The sequence below is a fragment of the Plecotus auritus genome (assembly GCF_963455305.1).
Source record: "Plecotus auritus genome assembly, chromosome: 9".
Classification (NCBI taxonomy): Eukaryota; Metazoa; Chordata; class Mammalia; order Chiroptera; family Vespertilionidae; genus Plecotus; species Plecotus auritus.
The window spans coordinates 81002411-81022298 of record NC_137783.1 but is presented as its reverse complement, the minus strand read 5'-3'; the positions used below and the strand labels follow the sequence as shown (position 1 = coordinate 81022298).

Sequence of the window (19888 nt, the reverse complement as noted above, 5' to 3'; positions counted from 1 at the left end):
ACAAAAACATAGTTATATGTTTTTATTGATTTTTAGAGAAGAAGGGAGAGGGATAGAGAGATAGAAACATCCATGAGAGAGAAATATCATAGATTGGTTGCCTCCTGCACACTCCCTACTGGGGATTGAGCCCCCAACCTGGGCATGTGCCCTGATGGGGAATCAAACCATGACCTCTTGGTGTCTGGATTGATGCTCAACCACTGAGCCATACAAGCCGGGCTAGAATATTATTGACTATATTCCCTATGCTGTACTTTACATCCTCATGACTATACTGTAACTACCAATTTGTACATCTTAATTAAGCCCTATACTTTTTTTACCCATCCCTTCAACCTCCTTTCCATCTGGCAACCATCAAAATGTTCTCTGTATCTAACAGTCTGTTTCTCTTCTGCTTGTTCATTTAGTTTGTTTTTTTAGATTCCACATGTAAGTGAAATTATCTGGCATTTGTTTTTCTTTTTTTTTTTTTAATATATTTTATTGATTTTTTACAGAGAGGAAGGGAGAGGGATAGAGAGTTAGAAACATCAATGAGAGAGAAACATCAATTCAGCTCTCAACCAATGTACATGCCCTTGACCGGAATCAAACCTGGGACCCTTCAGTCCACAGGCCAATGCTCTATCCACTGAGCCAAACCAGTTAGGGCGGCATTTGTTTTTCTTTGTCTGACTTATTTCACTCAGCATGATACCTTCTAGGTCCATCCATTGTTGTTGCATATGGCAAGACATTCTTTTTTATGGCTGCCATATTCCATTGTATATATGCACCACTTTTTTATCCATTAATCTATTGATGTACACTTATGTTGCTTCCTTATCTTGACTACTGTAAATGCTGCATTGAGTATATATCTTTTTCAATTTAGTGTTTCAGGTTTCTTCAGATAAATACCCAGAAGTGTAATTGCTGGGTCCTTCTTTGTCTCTTGATATAGCCTTTGTTTTAAAGTCTATTTTGTATGGTATAAGTATTGCTACCCTACCTTTTTTTTTTGTTTGCTTGTTTCCATTTTCATGAAATTCTTTTTCCATCCCTTTACTTTCAGTCTGTGTGTGTCTTTTGATCTGAAGTGAGTCTCTTATAGACAGCATATGTAAAGGTCTTGTTTTGTTATGCATTCAGCCTTCATATGCCTTTTGATTAGAGCATGTAAACCATTTGCATTTAAAGTAATTGTTGGTAGATATGTATTTATTGCCATTTTATTTTTCATAATTTTAATCATTTTTTCTTCTTTAACATTTCTTGTAAAAAGGGATTGGTGGTAATGAACTCTTTTAGCTTTTTCTTGTCTGGGAGGCTCTTTATCTGTCTTTTGATTTTAAGTAATAGTTTTGCGGGGTAGTGTAATCTTGGTTGTAGGTCCTTGCTTTTCACCACTTTAAATATTTCTTGCCAGTCTGCAAAGTTTCTGTTGAGAAATCAGATGACAGTCTAATGGGAGCTCCCTTGTAGATAACTGATTACTTTTCTTTTGCTGCTTTTAAGATTTCCTTTTTCTTTAACCATTGTCATTTTAATTATGATGTGTCTTGGTTTAGGCCTCTTTGGGTTCATCTTATTTGAGATTCTTTGTGCTTTCTGAACTTGTATGTCTTGTTTCCTTCACCAGGTTAGGAAAGGTTTCCATAATTATTTTTTTCACATAGGTTTTCAATTTCTTGCTCTCTCTCTCCTCCTTCTGGCATGCCCATGATGTGAATGTTGGTACACTTGAAGTTGTCCCAGAGGTTCCTTACACTATCTTCATATTTTTGTATTCTTTTTTCTTTGTGCTGTTTTGAATGAGTGTTTTCTGCTTTCTTATCTTCCAAATCTCTGATTTGATTATCTGCTTAATCTATTCCACTGTTTATTCCCTATAATGTATTCTTCATTTCCGTTCATGTACTTTTCATTTCTGACTGGTTCTTTTTTATGTTTTCTGTCTCTGTTTTTATGCATCTTTGTAGAAGTTCTTATTAAGTTCATCTACTCTCATTCTGAGTTCATTGAGCATCCTTATAACCAGTGTTTTGAACTCTGCATTTGGTAGATTGCTGGAGGGAGAGAGAGATAGAAATATCCATGAGAGAGAAACACAGATCAGCTGCCTCCTGCATACCCCCTCCTGGGGATCAAGTCCACAACCTGGGCATGTGCTCTGACTGGGAATTGAACTGGCAATTTCTTGGTGCATGGGACGATGCTCAACCAATTGAACTACACTGGCTGGGCTGCTTGTCTCCATTTTGTTAGGTTCTTTTTCTGGAGTTTAGTTCTTTTCTTTCATTTGGGATGTGTTTCTTTGTCTTCTCATTTTGGCAGCCTTCCTGTGTTTATTTCTGTTAGGTAGAGCTGCTACATCTTTCGTGCTTGGTAGAGTGGTCTTGTATAGTAGGTGTCCTATAGGGTCCAATGGCACAACCTCCTCGATCACCCGAGCTGGGCACTCCAGGTGCGGCCCCCACCATATGGGCTGTCTACACACTCCTTTTATAGTTGAGTCGTGATTGCTGTTAGCATCTCAATGGGAGGAATTTAGCTGTGATTGAGGATCAACTGTGCAGGGGCCCACTCCACAGAATAGGAATTACTTCAGTGGGGATCTAGTGCCTGCTGAGTTCCCCCCTTGAGTGTGTTGCTCATGGAGGTGGCTGGGTATTGCTTCAACATAGTCTGAAGCCATCCATTGGGTCACTGGGTCTGGAGCCTCCTGAGTGGTGCAGGCCAACGTTAGCTGCCACCTGTGCTCTCCCTGGAGCCATCTGGCATGAGCTATAAAGTGATCTGCAGATGGCTGCTGCTTGTGCTGGCTTGGAGGTGCCCAGAGAATCCAAGCTGAGAACCAAGGCCAACTGTTGCTTGTGTCAGGCCTGGGGTAACTTAGCGAGAGGTATAGGGTATGCTAAGGCCAGATGCTGCTAGTTTTAGGAAAGTCTGGAGCATAAGCCAAGATAGGTTATTTGTATAAAAAAGCCCCTGGAAAGGGCTTGCATGGGCCTGCATATTTGGTGGGGTAGGGCAGTGGTCGGCAAACTCATTAGTCAACAGAGTGCCAAACCGCAGCTCGCAAGCCGCATGTGGCTCGCGAGCCGCAGTTTGCTGACCACTGGGGTAGGATATCAGGGAATCTCTAGGGTGGGGCCAACAGTGTTAGCCAGGTTGATGGAGACTCAGATATGGTGCCTATCTACCAGCTCTGTTGGGGGAGGGCTCAGAAAAGGAACAATGGCTTCTGCCAGCACTTCTTACTGGGTGAAAGCTGCCACTCTAGCTCTTGCCCTGATGCCGGACAATTCACTTCCTCCCCGTATTTCTCTGTTGCCTTTTGAGTGCTGCCCCAGCAGTGAACTCAAGCCAGTGAGTCTGAGTAAGTCTATATGTGGGCTCTATGAGAGTAACACCTGGGACTCCAGCAGCCCTCCATTCACTCATCCACAATCCCCACTGGTTTTCACAACCAGAAGTTATGGGCCCTTCTCTCTCTCTCACTGGAAACCTGAGCTGGGGGCCTGGTGTGAAGGTGGGACCCCTTGCTCCTCAGCTCAGGTGGGACCTCTGCAGCCAAGATATCCTTCCCAATTTTTTTTTTTTTTTTTTTTGGTGTGTGTCCATGGATTATGCATATATGCATATTAATTCTTTGGTTAATGACTTCCTATTCTGCGCTCCTTCCTCTTCCTCCCCCCCCCCCCCCCCCCCCGTTCCCTCAGATTCTCAGTCCCTCCCAGTTTTAACTACCACTGTGGGTGTAGGACCAGCTCGTTCCATGACTATGCCCCTTCTACCAGTCTTGATGTAGCTTCTTACTTATATCCTTAGTGGTAGGACTTCTGTTTAGCTAGATTTTGTCAGTTCTGAGTGATGGTTATTCTGAGGGTTAGTTATAATTTTGATGTGGTTGTAGGAAGATTCAAGTACCACATTCACCTATGCCTCCATCTTGACTGGAACTGAAAAACATTTTCTTAGTGAGATTTAAAAAAATTACTCCATTATGTTCAAACAGAATATTTAAGTAAATACTATTCTATTTGCTGTTGGTAATTGCAGTGGATAAAACGTATCATAATTTTTATCTTGGTTTTTGTTTTGCACTTTTAGTATGTTGTGCCTTTTGGCATTCTTATTTCATAAAATGAGGATTGGGGGTGTTTTGAACTGATAAATGGCTATTGGGCAGAGTTATGTATATATAGGAACTTTAAGTTTTGTATGTGACTATTTTAATTTGGTTTTCCACAGCACAGTGGAAAGAGTTGGGGCTTCAAGCCTTACCTCCAGGCCTCAAAGTAGTAGAAGAAATTATTTCTTCTGAGGATGAGAAACTGCTTTTGGAAAGTGTGAACTGGACAGAAGATTCAGACAATCCAAATTGTAAGTAAAAACTTTAAAATTTGATTTTCAAAAGTGTCTGCAAAATGCTATGTTACTGATCCTTCTTTTCTTCTCCCCATTTGGCTTATTAAAACTGATAATTCCTCAAAATTACTTAGAAGTAGCCTGGATCCAATATTAGGCAAGCCACACTGACAAATCTTAGTAGTATTAATAATAAATAATATTTATATAGCTATTAATTTTAAACTCCAAACTGGTTAATATTGATTAGCCCACATTTGTAGACCTAACATTTATAAGCCCTTTTACATATATCATCTTATATGATCCTCTCCTCCATAAGGCAGATTTCCTCTGAGGAATCAGCAGTTCATTGTCATACCATCATCATGTCTTGAGAGCCTCCTGGAGATATTTGCAAATTAGTTACTGTGACTCTTTCCAGGTCATTAGCTGTCTGTGAGTGGCAATGTACGTGTTTAGTTAGCTCTCTCAGATTGATTTGAAACTTTTTAAGTGTTTGTTGCTACTTTAGACTTAAAAGAACAGCAGATATGAGGTAGAATGTTGATGTCATTAAAGACAATGACTTAGCAGTTAACAAAAGTTACTATTACTAATGTAATCCTTACTCATAATGTTAATTTTGAAATACCTGAAGGAATGAAATTCTTTTTTACCCAAATAGTTTACTTTATTCTCTTCATACAGTTCAAAAATCCTTAAAACACAGAAGAGTAAAGCATTTTGGTTATGAATTCCACTATGAGAATAACAATGTACATAAAGACAAGCCATTACCTGGAGGTAAGTAATTGTTAATAAATGCTGATTCAGAAAAAAAGATTTAATGTATTAGAAGTAAATCATAGTTGAGGCTGTTTCATTGTCATTTTTAGATAAACTTTCAAAACATTTTAATTAGCTAAATAGTGCAATTTTGTGTTAAAAAACTTCATAAAAACAGATAAAGCTAAAGTTTTTCTTGAACACTATCTGTATTTCCATACTTCTTAGAAGTAGTACCAATAACAGTTTAGAATATATTATTCCAAACCTTTACTATATGAGTTTACATCCAAATTTAAGAGTGTATAGTTGTTAATATGAGTATTATATTGTTTAGTATATTCCATGTATTACTCCAACTTGTTCTTGTCTTTTTAGAGACCTTATATAGTTTTTCATTTTTTAAATGATGATAATAGCTTATTCAGTTAGTTCCCTTTTGATAGACATTTAAGTTATTTCTAGTTTTAGCTTTTATAAGTAGTGCTTCAGTGAAAACCATTGTACATGCCTCTTCATGCACAAAGCAAGAGTTTCTAAAGGGTGATTAACACATTAGAATTGTATAAAGTTATGTTTATTTAGAGCAACTATACCATGATGTTCTTACCAAGTGTGTACAGCTTTCCCCTACCCTGACCAACATGTGGTAATTGTAAAATTTTTAACCTTATAATTACCTGATTAGCAGTGAGGTTGGCCATTTGTATTTCTTTTCCTGTGAATTATTTTTCATATCCTTTATCAGTTTTTTCTAATGGTTGTCTATATATATATAAAAGCCTAAGCGATGGTTACAACCGAACGACCGGTTGACTGGTCACTATGACATGCACTGACCACCAGGGGGCAGATGCTCAATGCAGGAGCTGCCCCCTGGTGGTCAGTGTGATCCCACAGCCAACCTCCCCGAGCCAGCCAACCTCCCACAGTCCCTTCCCTTCCGGCCAGCTGGCCCCAATTGGGACTGGGTCAGACAGGCCCCAATCAGCCCCGATCACCAGCCAGGCTGAGGGACCCCACCCATGCATGAATTCATGCACTGGGCCTTTAGTTTATTAGTAAGAACTTACTATGTAATATAGATATTAATCCTTTGGTAAAATTCTTTGTTGAGTTTATTTTATCTATATTTTTATGACTTTTGTCCTTTTTAAGTGTTTCTTCCAGTGAAAGTAAGTTAGTCCCACTTTTAAAAGTGTGTGTGTGTTTTGTTTTTTTTAAGAAAAATAATGTAACATAATTAGATTTAAAATAAATTGAAAAATTTTAAATTAAAGGAAAGTGATCAGGATAATTTCTAGTATAGAATATAGTAAATTTATAATTTTATTGCTATTTTGCAAAATACCAAAATTATGGTTAACAAAAATTGTTATTTTTTGATGTTTAATTTTATAAAATCAATATAATAACTTTGAAAGATTCTTAGGGTTTTTTTATATTTTGCTTTGCTTGTGTGTTTATTGTTATATTTGGATCTGACTACTAAATTAAAAGCTGTATGATTTTTATCACGGTGACTGTTTTTATACTTGGGCAAAACATGCAAAGTAAATACTGTGATATATTTCACCTTTATGAAAAATTACCTCAGGTCTTCCTGACATTTGTGATAGCATGCTGGAGAAATGGTTGAAAGAAGGCTTCATTAGACACAAACCTGATCAGTTGACTGTGAACCAGTATGAACCTGGGCATGGTGAGTATTTCTTCTTTTAAAATTACAGTCAAATTTCATAACTAAATAGATTATGTAACCCTCTATGATCAAATATATCATTTTTTTTAATATCAGGAATATCAAACTCTTATAGTAACTGCTTATGTTTTGCTGTGTTGACTTTAATCCCTTGCAAATCTACGTCACTCTCTTGAGACACTTGCATCTCAAAGTGTAAACTGACACAATTGCTATTCATGACTCTTTTTTGTTCCCCTCTCAATATTTTATTTAGAGATGGAGAATATTGCATTAAAAACATAGGAGACATGTATAATGGAAGAAACCAAATAATTTGTAAATACAGGCACACCTTGTTTTATTGCGCTTCATTTTATTGCATTGCACATTACAGATGTTGTACTTTGTGCACATTTTTTTGTTTTGTTTTTTGCGTTTTTAAAAAATATATTTTTTTATTGATTTCAGAGAGGAAGAGAGAGGGGGAGAGAGAGAGAAAGAAACGTCGGTGATGAGAGAGAATCATTGGTTGGCTGCCTCCTCCACGCTCCCCACAGGTGATTGAGCCCAAAACATGGACATGTGTCCTGACTGGGAATTGAACCTTGACCTCCTGGTTCATAGGTCAACGCTCAACCACTGAGCCATGCCAGTTGGGCTTGTTTTTTGGGTTTTTAAATTTTATTGTGCACGTATATTCTAAAAAGTACTAACTTTTTTTAAGGGTGGGAATTTAGATTGGACATTTTTGTTATCATAAACACTGTGTAGACTTTTACATAGTTATGAAAAATTTTATAAAATAAATTCCTAGAAGCAGAATTGCCATGGCAAAATTGCACATATTAAATTTCAATAGATAGTGTGAAATGTTCCCCCACCGGCCAAAAGATTATGACTTACTTTATTGTGATACTCACTTTATTGTGCTGGTCTGGAATTGAGCTATGCCTATACAGAGAAGAAGGCTAATTGGTTGGATGATCTTATTCGTTTTTCTCTGTTGAGAATGTAGAAGACAATTCTAGGATGACATGTTATGGAAAAATCTTTAGGTTACTGATTTTTTTTACACTTGTTAGCAGCATCTCCATCTAATATTTGTAATAATTGAATGATCTTAAAAGTGTTATTAATGGCAAGAGTTCTGGATTATTTTTCCTGCATGTATCACCATGTATTACGATTGCCTTTTTACCAATCAATCTTAACATTGATCTATAAGCTCCTTGGGAACAGGAACTGTCTTATTTACTTAATATACTCTCACCATGTAGCAAAGTTCCTTTCACTTAAGACATGCTCAGTTGCCAAAACCGGTTTGGCTCAGTGGATAGAGCGTCGGCCTGCGGACTGAAAGGTCCCAGGTTCGATTCCGGTCAAGGGCATGTAACTTGGTTGCGGGCACATCCCCAATGGGAGGTGTGCAAGAGGCAGCTGATCGATGTTTCTCTCTCATCGATGTTTCTGACTATCTATCACTCTTCCTTCCTCTCTGTAAAAAAATCAATAAAATATTAAAAAAAAAAAAAAGACATGCTCAGTTAACCTAGATTGAGAGATTGGTGGGGGAAACCATATCTTAATTATTTGTATACTTAGTCTTCAACACCTGGCTATTGTTTGTTTTTGGGAATCTAGTGTTTAAGGGGGAACATGACTTTGTTATTTATCTTTCATATCTTTTTCTTGGGCTGGGGTTGAGTAAATGTCCTAATTTAGCAGTGACTTTCAAGTCTTGATTTTAGAATCAAGTCTCAATAGCACTTGAACATGCAGTTGAGAGATTTTTAGTGTAGGTTTAGTTTAATTTTATTTAGTCACATTGACCCTAAATGTTCCCTTTTAACTAAAATGATAGTATATTCCTTATAATCAGACAGTGTTTTCACCATAATAGTGTGAGGCTATATTTAGAGTTGTCTTGAGTCTATTGAAAGGAAAAATGAAGTTACGTGTTTTTCTATCTTCCATCTCAGGAATTCCTGCTCATATTGACACACATTCTGCTTTTGAGGATGAGATCATTTCTCTCAGTTTGGGGTCAGAGGTAAATATTTAGACATTTTTATTAGCTATAAACAAATGTCTTACCTTATACAATGCCTTTTCATAGGATTTCCCACATTGTTGATTCAAATGAATTAAGATTTTTTAAAATGGTAAGTAAAGGCACCATTAGCACTTACATTTCTTGCAGAATGTGAAATTATCACAGCTTCTTTTAGATGTTGAAAGTTTTATCTATAAGCTCATCAAAAGCCAGGAAAAGCCCTGCAATTTAATTTTTTACACATTTATTTTTTATTTTTCTATTTTTAAAGTTTATTTTTATTAATTGAATTTATTGGGGTGACATTGGTTCATAAAACTATAGAGGTTTCACATGTACAATAAAATATCACTATGCAGCCTCTGGCTTCTACAATAAAGACTCATTCTTATACACCCCCCAAAAAAATCATCTGCATACTGCATTGTGCACTAATCGTCCAAAGTAAAGTCTCTTTCTGTCTCCATATATCTCTACTTTGCCCACTTCTGCCTATCCCACCTCTAACATTTTACTTGTATTTTATTTATTTATTTTTAAAATATATTTTTATTGATTGCAGAGAGGAAGGGAGAGGGAGGGAGAGAGATGGAAACACCAATGATGAGAGAGAATCATTAATCGGCTGCTTTACCTGGGCATATGCCTTTGACTGGAATTGAACCCTTCAGTCCACAGGCTGACACTCTCTACTGAGCCAAACTGGCTAGGGCACACACTTTACTTTTAAAAGTTAAATAAAATCTAAACTTCCCTTTGTGCAGTAATTTACTGGAGCAGCATTGCCATCTAGTGGCTAAAGGTAGTAGCTGCAGGCTATAGAAAAAGGAAACAACTAAAATGTGCATGTCCTGAATTTTGATAAACTTTTTCACGTATATTACCTGATCCAGTCCCTTCAAAAACTTTGAGTAGTACAGGGAAATGCCTATTTTTACATATGAAGAGTAAGATGTTCATGTTTATTCACTGACTTGTTTCTGTAGCTGCACTTTACTTGAACTGCTAAAGAAGCTCTAAAAGAGCAAAAATGAACAACAAAAACCAAAAAACTCATAGACAGATAACAGTATGGCAATTAACAGAGGAAAAGGGGGTGGAGGGAGGTAGAAGAGGATAAAGGGGAGATAAATGGTGATGGAAGGAGACTACCCTTGATGTAGAGAACACTACAATACAATATATAGATGATGTATTATAGAATTGTACATCTGAAACCTATATAATTTTATTAACTAATGTCACCCCAATTAAAAAAAAAGACGCTATCAAAAACATGATTTAAAATGATCTATGCAAGCCGCATATACAGTTTTAGATAGAAATCAATTTTAAATCTAGAAGAATCCAATGTGAGATCTTCTAATCTAACTAGAGTTGCTTCAGAATGTGATTTTGTTCCTAGGGGTGAATACTACTTCATTATATATTTTTTGTATTTGTGTAGTTTCCACCAGTAGGCCTTCAGTGCTTTGGCTTTTAACCTTTGCTGAGCTTGTGCGATCATATTGATAATGTAACTAAAGAGTAGTGCTATTTTTTCAATAAGACAAAACTATCTTATTAACTACATGTGTGAATTCTAATTAAGTGCTTTCAAAAATAATGTGGATGGGAAGAAAAAAGAAAGAGCTCTTCTCTGTCTGGTTTATTTGCATTTTACCTCTTGTCCTGGTTTGTAACTTTAAAGGGCCAGTAAAAAAAATCTTTTTTTTTTCTTCTCAAGAAATGAAACAAAAGTTAAATGGAGGTTAGAGTATCAGCTTAACTACATTAAACATGAAAGAGCATGGCTTTAGAACTGTTGCCAAGTGGACTTGTTCATAGCTCACCAATGGCACAGGCAGGCAATGGGAGACTTCCCTCATAGAGTCAGAGGCTGCCCCTACCACACAGGACAGGAGGAAGCATATATGGGCTTCTGCAAACCAGCTGGATCTGAAAAGAAAGAGGAAAGGGCTCAGCCAAGCCAGTTTGGCCTCAGGGTGACCAGTCAGCGAAGGCATGCCTTCTCTTCTGGAAGGAGTGGGGAAAAGTGAGGTGCTCTTGCTATCTATCCTTTCACTCCTAAGGAAATTCTCTCCCCTTCTAGGGACATATGAGGAAAGGGAACTAAGGGTTCCTCCCCCACCCTACAAGGTCATTATGTAGTTTTTAATTAAAAGTTGTACAGAAGGGAAAACTTACCCTTTAGTTGCACTGAAAATCTGCTGTAATCGTGATCTCCATTTGGTGTCTCTAGAGGCATAGAATTTTTAACTGCCAATTTGAATTATGGAGTTTTTTGGTTAAAGCCATCTTTATAATAGCAGGGAAGCATGCATTCTATAAGTTATGACAAGATCAGTAGATTTTCCTATAAAAGAGAGCTTTTGGCCTCAGAACCAAGATGGCGGCGTAAGTAAACACTGATACCAATACTCACTGCCTACCACAACCACTTCAAAATTACAACTAAAATACAGAACAACCATCATTCAGAACCACCTGAAATCTGGCTGAATGGAAGTTCTACAACTAGAGAAGTAAAAAAAAAGTACATTGAGACTGGTAGGAGGGGTGGAGTTGTGGAACGGGCTGGTCTAACACCCATGTGTGGTGTGTTTTTAATTGGGAGGAGTATCTCTGCTGTGAAGGACTCCCGTGTAAGGCAAGGGGGTCCAACTCCACACTAGACCCCCCCATACATCATGCCTGTATGTCCCTGATTCCCCTCCCCTCCAAGTTCAGTTTTCTATAACTTCAGGCTGTAAAAACCAGCGGGATTGTAGCTGAGTGACATGGAGGCTGCTGGAGACCCAGGCAATTCCTCTTAAAAGGGCCAGCGCATGGACTTACTCAGACTCAATCCCTTTGGGCTCCAGCAGTAGGGCAACAGCTTGGGGTGGGGGGAATCAGGGACATACAGGCATGAACTGGATTGTCTGGCATCAGAGCAAGAACTTGGGGGTGGCTTTCTCCCAGACAGGGGTGCTCACAGGAGTCATTGTTCCTATGCTGAGACCTCCCATGTAGCAGAGCTGCCTGGCACCCATATCCCAATTTCCATCACTGTGGCTCACACTGTTCCTTCCACCCTGGTGATTCCCTGAGATCATGCCCCACCCAATTTGCAGCCCCACCCAAACTGTTTGTAGTGGCTTTTCCATATGAATGGCCTGTCCTGGCTCAGGCTTCAGTCATTCCTAAAGTCTCTCAAACAAGCAGGGCTGGAGTCAGCATGCCTCATACCTATCAGCAAGAGGCCCAAGACCTGGCACTAGCTTCAGCTAGCCTTGCTGTACAGCTTGGCCTTGCCTGGGCACTTCCAAGCCCAATACAAACAGCAGCCATCAGATCTCTCTGTAGTTCCTGCCAGGTGGCTGTGTGCAGTGGCTGACTTTGCACCTCCTGAGAGGCCCCAGAGCCAGTGCACCCAGTAAATAGCTTCAGGCCATACCAGATTACAACTCTACATATCCACAAGCAACACACTCGAGGGCAAACTCGGTGAGCACCAAAGCCCCATTGAAGCAAGTCCTGCTCCATAAGGGTGTCTCCTGCACAGCACCTCTCCCACTGTAGTTGCAGCTGGTCTTCACAGCCAATTGGCCTGAAGGTCAATTCCTTCCAGTGACACCAACAGCAGTCAAGCCTCAACTACAGCAAGACTGTGCACACAGCCCACACAGGGGTGTACCTAAAGTGTCCAGCTCAGGTGACTGGGGAGGCTAAGTCTCTGGGCCTTACAGGACACCTACTATACGAGGCCACTCTACCAATTCCAGGAAACATAGCAGCTCTACTTAATACATAGAAACAAACACAAGGAAGCAGCCAAAATGTGGAGAGAAAGAAACATGTCATGAAAGAACAGAAGAAATCTCCAGAAAAAGACCTAAATTAAATGGAAGCAAGCAAACTACTGGATACAGAGTTCAAAACGACAGTTTTAAGGCTGTTCAAGGATCTTAATGAGAGCTTTAAGGGACTTAGTGAGACTTTCAAGGATCTTAGTAAAAATGAAAGACATGAAAAAGGTCCAGTCAGAAATGAAGGATATACTAACTGAAATGAAGAATAATTTATAGGGAATTAACAGTAGAGTAGAGGATGCCATGAATCAAATCAATGATTTGGAATATTAGGAAGCAAAAGAAACCCAATCAGAAGAGCCAAAAGAAAAAACAATGTAAAAATATGAATATAATATAAGGAGCCTGTGATACAACTTCAGGTGTACCAACACTCACATCATGAGGGTGCCTGAAGGAGAAGACAGGGAGCAAGATATTGAAAAGCTATTTGAAAAAATAAGACAGTAAACTTCCCCTACCTGGTGAAAGAAATAGACTTACAAGTCCAGGGATCGCAGAGAGTCCCAAACAAGAGGAACCCAAAGAGGCCCATACCAAGACACACCATAATTGAAATGCCAAGGGTTCAGTGACTGTTGGCCCAGAAAGAAACTCACTACAGACTGATTCATTTGCCTCCCAGCATAACCATTATTGCTTGTCTCATTTTCAGTTCTTACAAGTGTATTTCTAGTATCTCACTCATCTAGGGGAAATAATGAACAACATAAACTGATGAATAAAAACAGACCCCGAGACAGGGAAGCATCGATGAGACTGTCAAACCTCAGAGGGAAGGTAGGGGAGGGTAGGGGTAAGGGGGAGAGATCAACCAAAGGACTTGTATGCATGCATATAAGCCTAACCAGTGGTCACGGACAACAGGGGGGTGGGGGCATGTGTGGGGAGGGGTTTGGGATGGGAATGGGGGGATGAGGACAAATATGTGATACCTTAATCAATAAAGAAATTAATTAAAAAAAATAGGTATGAATGCTCAGAAAGATAGGCCCAATGTTGGAAGAAGCTGTGTTGTCTTCCTGTTAAAATGCCCACTGATTAAACAGGATGCCTTGCCCCAGGTCAATGAAGGTATATTGTTTTATACTACACTGTACAGAGCAAAACAGATTAAGAAATGGTGTTAGGCACTCCTCCTATACATTCCCCCAGGATCCTCTCTATTGTGATTGTCTATTGACCTGTTTCCCAAACTGGACTGCAAATTTCACAGGGGCCAGGGGTATACCTGTCTTATTCATCCCATCGCAAGGATTCAATAAATATTTGGTAAAATAAAAAATAAATAAATAAAAATAAAACAAAAAAAAGAAATGCCAAGGGTTAAAGACAAAGAGAGAACCTTAAAAGAAGCAAGAGGAAAGCAGTAACTTATCTACAAGGGAGCTCCCATGTGACTGTCAGCTGATTTCTCAATAGAAACTTTGTAGGCCAGAAGGGAGTGGCAAGAAATATTGAAAGTGGTGAATAATAAGGACCTACAACCAAGATTACCCAGCAAAGCTATCATTTAGAATGGAAGATCAGATAAAGAGCTTTACAGACAAGAAAAAGCTAAAGGAGTTCATCACCACTAAACCAGTATTACATGAAATGTTGAAGCGTATTCTTTAAAAATTTTTTTTTAATTCTTTATTGATTAAAGTATTCCATGTGTCTCCTTTTTCCCCCATTGACCTCTCCCTGGCCACTCCCACCCCCCAGCACATGCCCTCACCCCTCTAGTGTCTGTGTCCATTGGTTATGCTTATATGCATGCATACAAGTCCTTTGGTTGATCTGTTACCTCCCACCCTTCCCTGCCTTCTCTCTGAGGTTAGACAGTCAGTTCAATGCTTCTCTGTCTCTGGATCTATTTTTGTTCATCAGTTTATGTTGTTCCTTATATTCCACAAATGAGTGAGATCATGTGATATTTATCTTTCTCCAACTGGCTTATTTCGCTTATTGTAATGCTTCCAGGTCCGTCAATGCTGTTGCAAATGGTAAGAGTTCCTTCTTTTTTACAGCAGCATAGTATTCCATTGTGTAGATGTACCACAGTTTTTTAATCCATTCGTCTGCTGATGGGCACTTAGGCTGTTTCTAAATCTTAGCTATTGTAAATAGTGCTGCTATGAACATAGGGATACATATATCCTTTCTGATTGGTGTTTCTGATTTCTTGGTATATATTCCTAGAAGTGGGATTACGGGGTCAAATGGGAAGGGTATTCTACAGGGGTCCTCAAACTTTTTAAACAGGGGGCCAGTTCACTGTCCCTCAGACTGTTGGAGGGCCGGACTATAGTTTAAAAAAAAAACTATGAACTAATTCCTATGCACACTGCGGGCCCGAGACGAGTCGGCTGCTAAAGGAGGAGGAAGAAGAAGGAAGGAGGAAGACGAGGATAAAAAATATGAACAATAAAATGGCAATAAATATGTATCTATCAACAATTGTATCTAAAAATCAAAATGAACAAGGAATCTAATGATCAAAATAAATTAATGAATAAAATAGAACTAGAGGCATGGAAATGGAACAGACTGAAGAATCTGAGAGGGAAGCGGGGAGGAGGGGGGAAGATATTAACCAAAGATCTTATAGGCATCTGTGCATTACCTGTGGACACAGACAATAGGGTGGTGAAGGCCTGGGATGGGGCAGGAACCTGTTGGACGGGGGACATCTGTAATACTCTCAACAATAAAGTTAAAAAAAAACCCACAACTTTCTAAACAACAAAAAACACCAAAATAAGATTGCAGTACACTATATCAGCAATTTTAAACGACTGTGCCACAAGAATTTTTTAAACATGCAATACCTGTCTTTTTAGTTGAGGCACTGATATCTTTTCCATTAGATTGTCAAATAAAAAAATGACAGCAAAAATAAAATAAAAGAGCTTTTAAGTGGAAGTGAATCTTTTTCAATTTTGAAAAAATATTTACTAAACTTTTAAATTTATTATACTATTTAAAACAGTCTGTTATATTTGGGACCCTTTATTCCATCTGTAAAGTGGCATTAATAATACCTCTTGCCTGGCTGAAGGATTGTGATGGGGATAAAATGAGTGAATGAATGTTAAAATGTTTTTCAAAGTCAGAGCAATCCATACATGTAAAGGCTTATTGAAGTCTGCTCTTCTTGGGCTCTTTACTTGAAGGCTTCACGTCCATAACAAAGGGAAGCTCATGTTCCCATGGCCTTGAAATTGGATTTCAGAGAGTTACCAGAAAGGTGGCTTTCCTGTTTTCTTCTTGCATTTACCCACAGTTGCAGCTTGTGCTATTCTGATTTGTTCTGATGCTGTGTAATTACTTTCTCTCCTAGCTTTTTGCCCCAGATCTAGAATCTGGGTCTCATACTTTTATCCCCTTTTCTTTATTTTTTCTCATCCTTGACCCCCTTAATTATTTTAAGAAATTTACGATAGTATCTACTCTGGCTTCCAGTTCATTGTAATATTTTTTCAGTTGCATCATTGTTTTGTTTTGTTATTAGTGTTTGTTTTGTTTTTTTTCTCCATGGCTGAAATCCTTGAGGTTATGTTTATTTACTTTTTCAGCAAAATTTCTAAGATCTTCTAACTCTTAAATGCTCTGATATAAGGTATATCCATGTAGTATTCTTAACTTTTAGATAAATATTACTTGAATGCCTTATCTTTTTAACTACTTGAGCATATTCTTCTTAATACACTTATAGTTCATCTAAAATATACTGTACATTTGACTTTCAAGTTTATTAGTTTTCCTCTACAATTAGATTATAATCTTATATAATGCTTTTGTGCCTCCAAAAGTATTACCATTACATGTGTATATGTTATACTAGAGGCCCGGTGTATGAAAATTCATGCACTGGAGGTGGGGGGTGTCCCTCAGCCCGGCCTACCCCCTCTCACAGTCCGGGAGCCCTCAGGAGCGGGAGGCGACCCGGCGATCAGGGGAAGGCAACGCTCCCATCACACCTCTGCTGCTGCCACTGCCGGCAGTGCAAGCCTCGGCCGGCCCTGGTTACCTGAGCTTTGGGTGGCCCTGGGTGGCTGGGCAGCCACCATCCAAGGCTTGCCTGTGCCTCGGGCCGACCCTGGGCGGCTGGGGGGCTGAGGGGACTGGGGGACTCTGGAGGCAGGCGCGCGGCCCCAGTGGGGATGAGGAGACTGGGCGCCGCCATCTTGAGGCTGTAGGCACCTCCATCTTTGAGGGCATGGCAGTCAATTAGCATATTCCCTCCTTATTGGCTGTGGGCGCCACCATCTTTGAGGGTGGGGCAGTCAGTTAGCATATTCCCTCCTTATTGGCTGTGGGCGCCACCCTCTTTGAGGGCATGGCAGTCAGTTAGCATATTCCCTCCTTATTGGCTGTGGGTGCCGCTATCTTTGCAATGGTGTGAGGGTCAATTAGCATATTCCCTCTTTATTAGATAGGACTAGAGGCCCAGTGCATGAAATTCGTGCATGGGAGGCAGTGTCCCTCAGCCCAGCCTGCACCCTCTCCAATCTGGGACCCCTCGAGGGATTTTTGACTGCCCATTTACAGGGATCAGGCCATGGGGGTGTGGCCAGCCTGGGTGAGGGGCTGATGGCTGTTTGCAGGCTGGCCAAGCCCCCCAGAGGGGACCCTCACCCCATGGGGGTGTGGCCAGCCTGGGTGAGGGCCTAAGGGCTATTTTCAGGCTGGCCACAGCCCCTTCAGGGTGGGGGGGTCCAGGTGGGGTGCCTGGCCAGCCTGGGTGAGGGGCTGATGGCTGTTTGCAGGCTCGCCACACCCCCTTCAGGGTGGGGGTCCCCATTGGGGTGCCTGGCAAGTGTGGGTGAGGGGCTGATGGCTGTTTGCAGGCTGGCCACACCTCCTGGCGACCCAAGCTCCCAGCCCCTCCTTTTTTTCTTTTTCTTTTTTTTCTTTTCAGCACCTCCTTGAGCAGAGGCCAGGGCCGGCTGGAAGCAGGTATCTAGGATTTATTTATCTTCTATAATTGAAATTTTGTAGCTTTGAGCAGAGGCCAGGGCTGGCCAGGGCGGGCGGGAAGCTTGGCTTCCTACATCACCAGGGGCAGCCCAAGCCTCCTGCTCACTCCAGCTCCGTGGCTTGCGCCATCTTTGTTGGGTTAATTTGCATACACGCTCCTGATTGGCTGGTGGGTGTGGCGGAGTGATGGTCAATTTGCATGTTTCTCTTTTATTAGTGTAGATGGTATGTATATGTTAGGATGCTTTTACCTGCAATACCAGCAAAAAAATCCAAATAAAATGATTATACAACAAAAACAAGTTAATATCTAAAACATATAACAAGATGTTTTAGAGAAGGCTAGTTCCAAAGTTTCAATTTGTTGGCTTAGATAAGTGATTTAATCAAGGAACCAGGTTCTTTCCCTCTCACTGCTTCCCCACTTAAGGACTAGCATAGGGAAATATCCAACCAGGGGTAGGATGCATCAGGATGTGAGAGAATAATGTACATCCTGTGAAGTCAGGTGGGCTTTTGCTGTTAAGTACTCTATCTCCGATAGGTTTGTTCTGCTGTAAAATGCAGCCTGCCTTGCTTGCACATGCATGTCTAGAGATACACCCTTGACATAAACCTCCTTGTGATGGTGAGCTAGTAATGTTATTGGACAAATAATTAGTTCAGCAAGTACCATAAGACTTGGTCAGCTAAGGATGAAATGACTACTTAATGTGCATCTATTTAAAACCAGGAACAAATTTATTGTAAATAAGGAAAAACTTCTTTTGATTAAGACTTATCTGGAAAAATGAATCTAAAAATTATGACGATAGTTTAGATTTTTTTAAATTTAACAACATTTAGATATTTCAAATATGCACTAAGTTTTTGAACAGAGAATGAGTCATCTACCTTTGTTTTAGTATTGTTTTTCTGATAAAATATGATAGTTAACTTTTATGACTTGATTATAAAGAGCCTCTCCCCCACAAAAAAAAATTATTATAGTCTTCATCAGTTTTTCCAAAGTTTCTCTTAATCTTTTAATAATCCAAATTATTTCATTTTGAAGCACCGATAATATGTTGTTTTCTTTACTTCAGTTATAAAAGCCCTGGCTCTGCCAGATCTTCAGATGTTAAGTGCTTCATCAAATTCAGGAAGTCTTCTATCTTTTACAAGAATTGTGATTTCAGTTTTTTTGTGTGTGTTTGCATTGCATTGGCTAATACTTGTAGCATCAAGATTCACCAAAAGACTGACCAAAAGAGTTACCATAACGGGTAGAGATAGCTGGTGGTATTGAACAGAGAAATATTTGGGCAACCACTAATTTTGTAAGTTTGTTCATCAATAAATATTTCTTATGACTTTTGCTACTGAGTGGCCAGGGTAATTAGGTATTTTGCTAATGAAGACTCTTGTCTATTGAATGCCTACTAGAGGGCTACATCTTTCATTATATTACCTGTTCTGTCTCCTAGTCTCATGCCAGTAGTTATTGAGTCCTGCTTGATCTCCCAAAATAGAACATTGAATAAAAGTTCTTTGTGAAATTTCTTGAGCTACCCAGTTTCTCTACTGCCAGGTGAATGGTTTTATAACTTCTTTGGGCTTTTTTGAGCCTGATCTCTGTGTAGTTTACTCCAGAGATGTTCGGATGCACATCTTTCCTATTTGTCAGAAATGACTCACAAAGTACTTCCTGTTTATTTATTTGTTTACTTTTTCTATTAATCCTCATCCAAGGACATTTTTCCATTGAATTTTAGAGAGAGTGGAAGAGAGAGGGAGAGACAGAGAGAAACATCGATGTGAGAGAGACACATCGATTGGTTGCTTCTTGCATGCATCCAGACCAGGGCTGCAGAACCTGCAACCAAGGTATATACCCTTGACCAGAATTGAACCCGGGACCTGTCAGTCTGTGGGCCGATGCTCTATCCACTGAGCCAAACAGGCTTGGGCAGAGTACTTCTCTTTTAGGAGTATATTGCTTTAACAGACAAATGTTTCATTATTTTCTGTTATTCAGCACACACTGGGGGAAAAACTATTTTGTTTATAGAGCTTAAAACAACAAATACGGTCTGGACCCTGGACATACTGACCGCATCTCTAACCTCAGATTCAGCCCTCAAATTTTCATATAAGCAATACAGTGTTTTATAGCCTCTGAAGCCAAGTAACTTTTCCTTCTCATTTTTATCTTGACTCCAGGCC

The 19888-nt window shown here is 39.6% G+C and overlaps 1 protein-coding gene across 1 annotated transcript in view; it reads left to right on the top strand.

Moving 5' to 3' along the window:
- ALKBH8 (alkB homolog 8, tRNA methyltransferase) overlaps positions 1-19888 on the top strand; it is a 67166-nt gene that overhangs the window by 13162 nt on the left and 34116 nt on the right. The window contains exons 4-7 of the mRNA XM_080688469.1: positions 4243-4374; positions 5050-5145; positions 6725-6829; positions 8791-8861. Coding sequence (XP_080544595.1) covers positions 4243-4374; positions 5050-5145; positions 6725-6829; positions 8791-8861 — 404 coding nt within the window. The remainder of the gene's footprint in view (positions 1-4242; positions 4375-5049; positions 5146-6724; positions 6830-8790; positions 8862-19888) is intronic.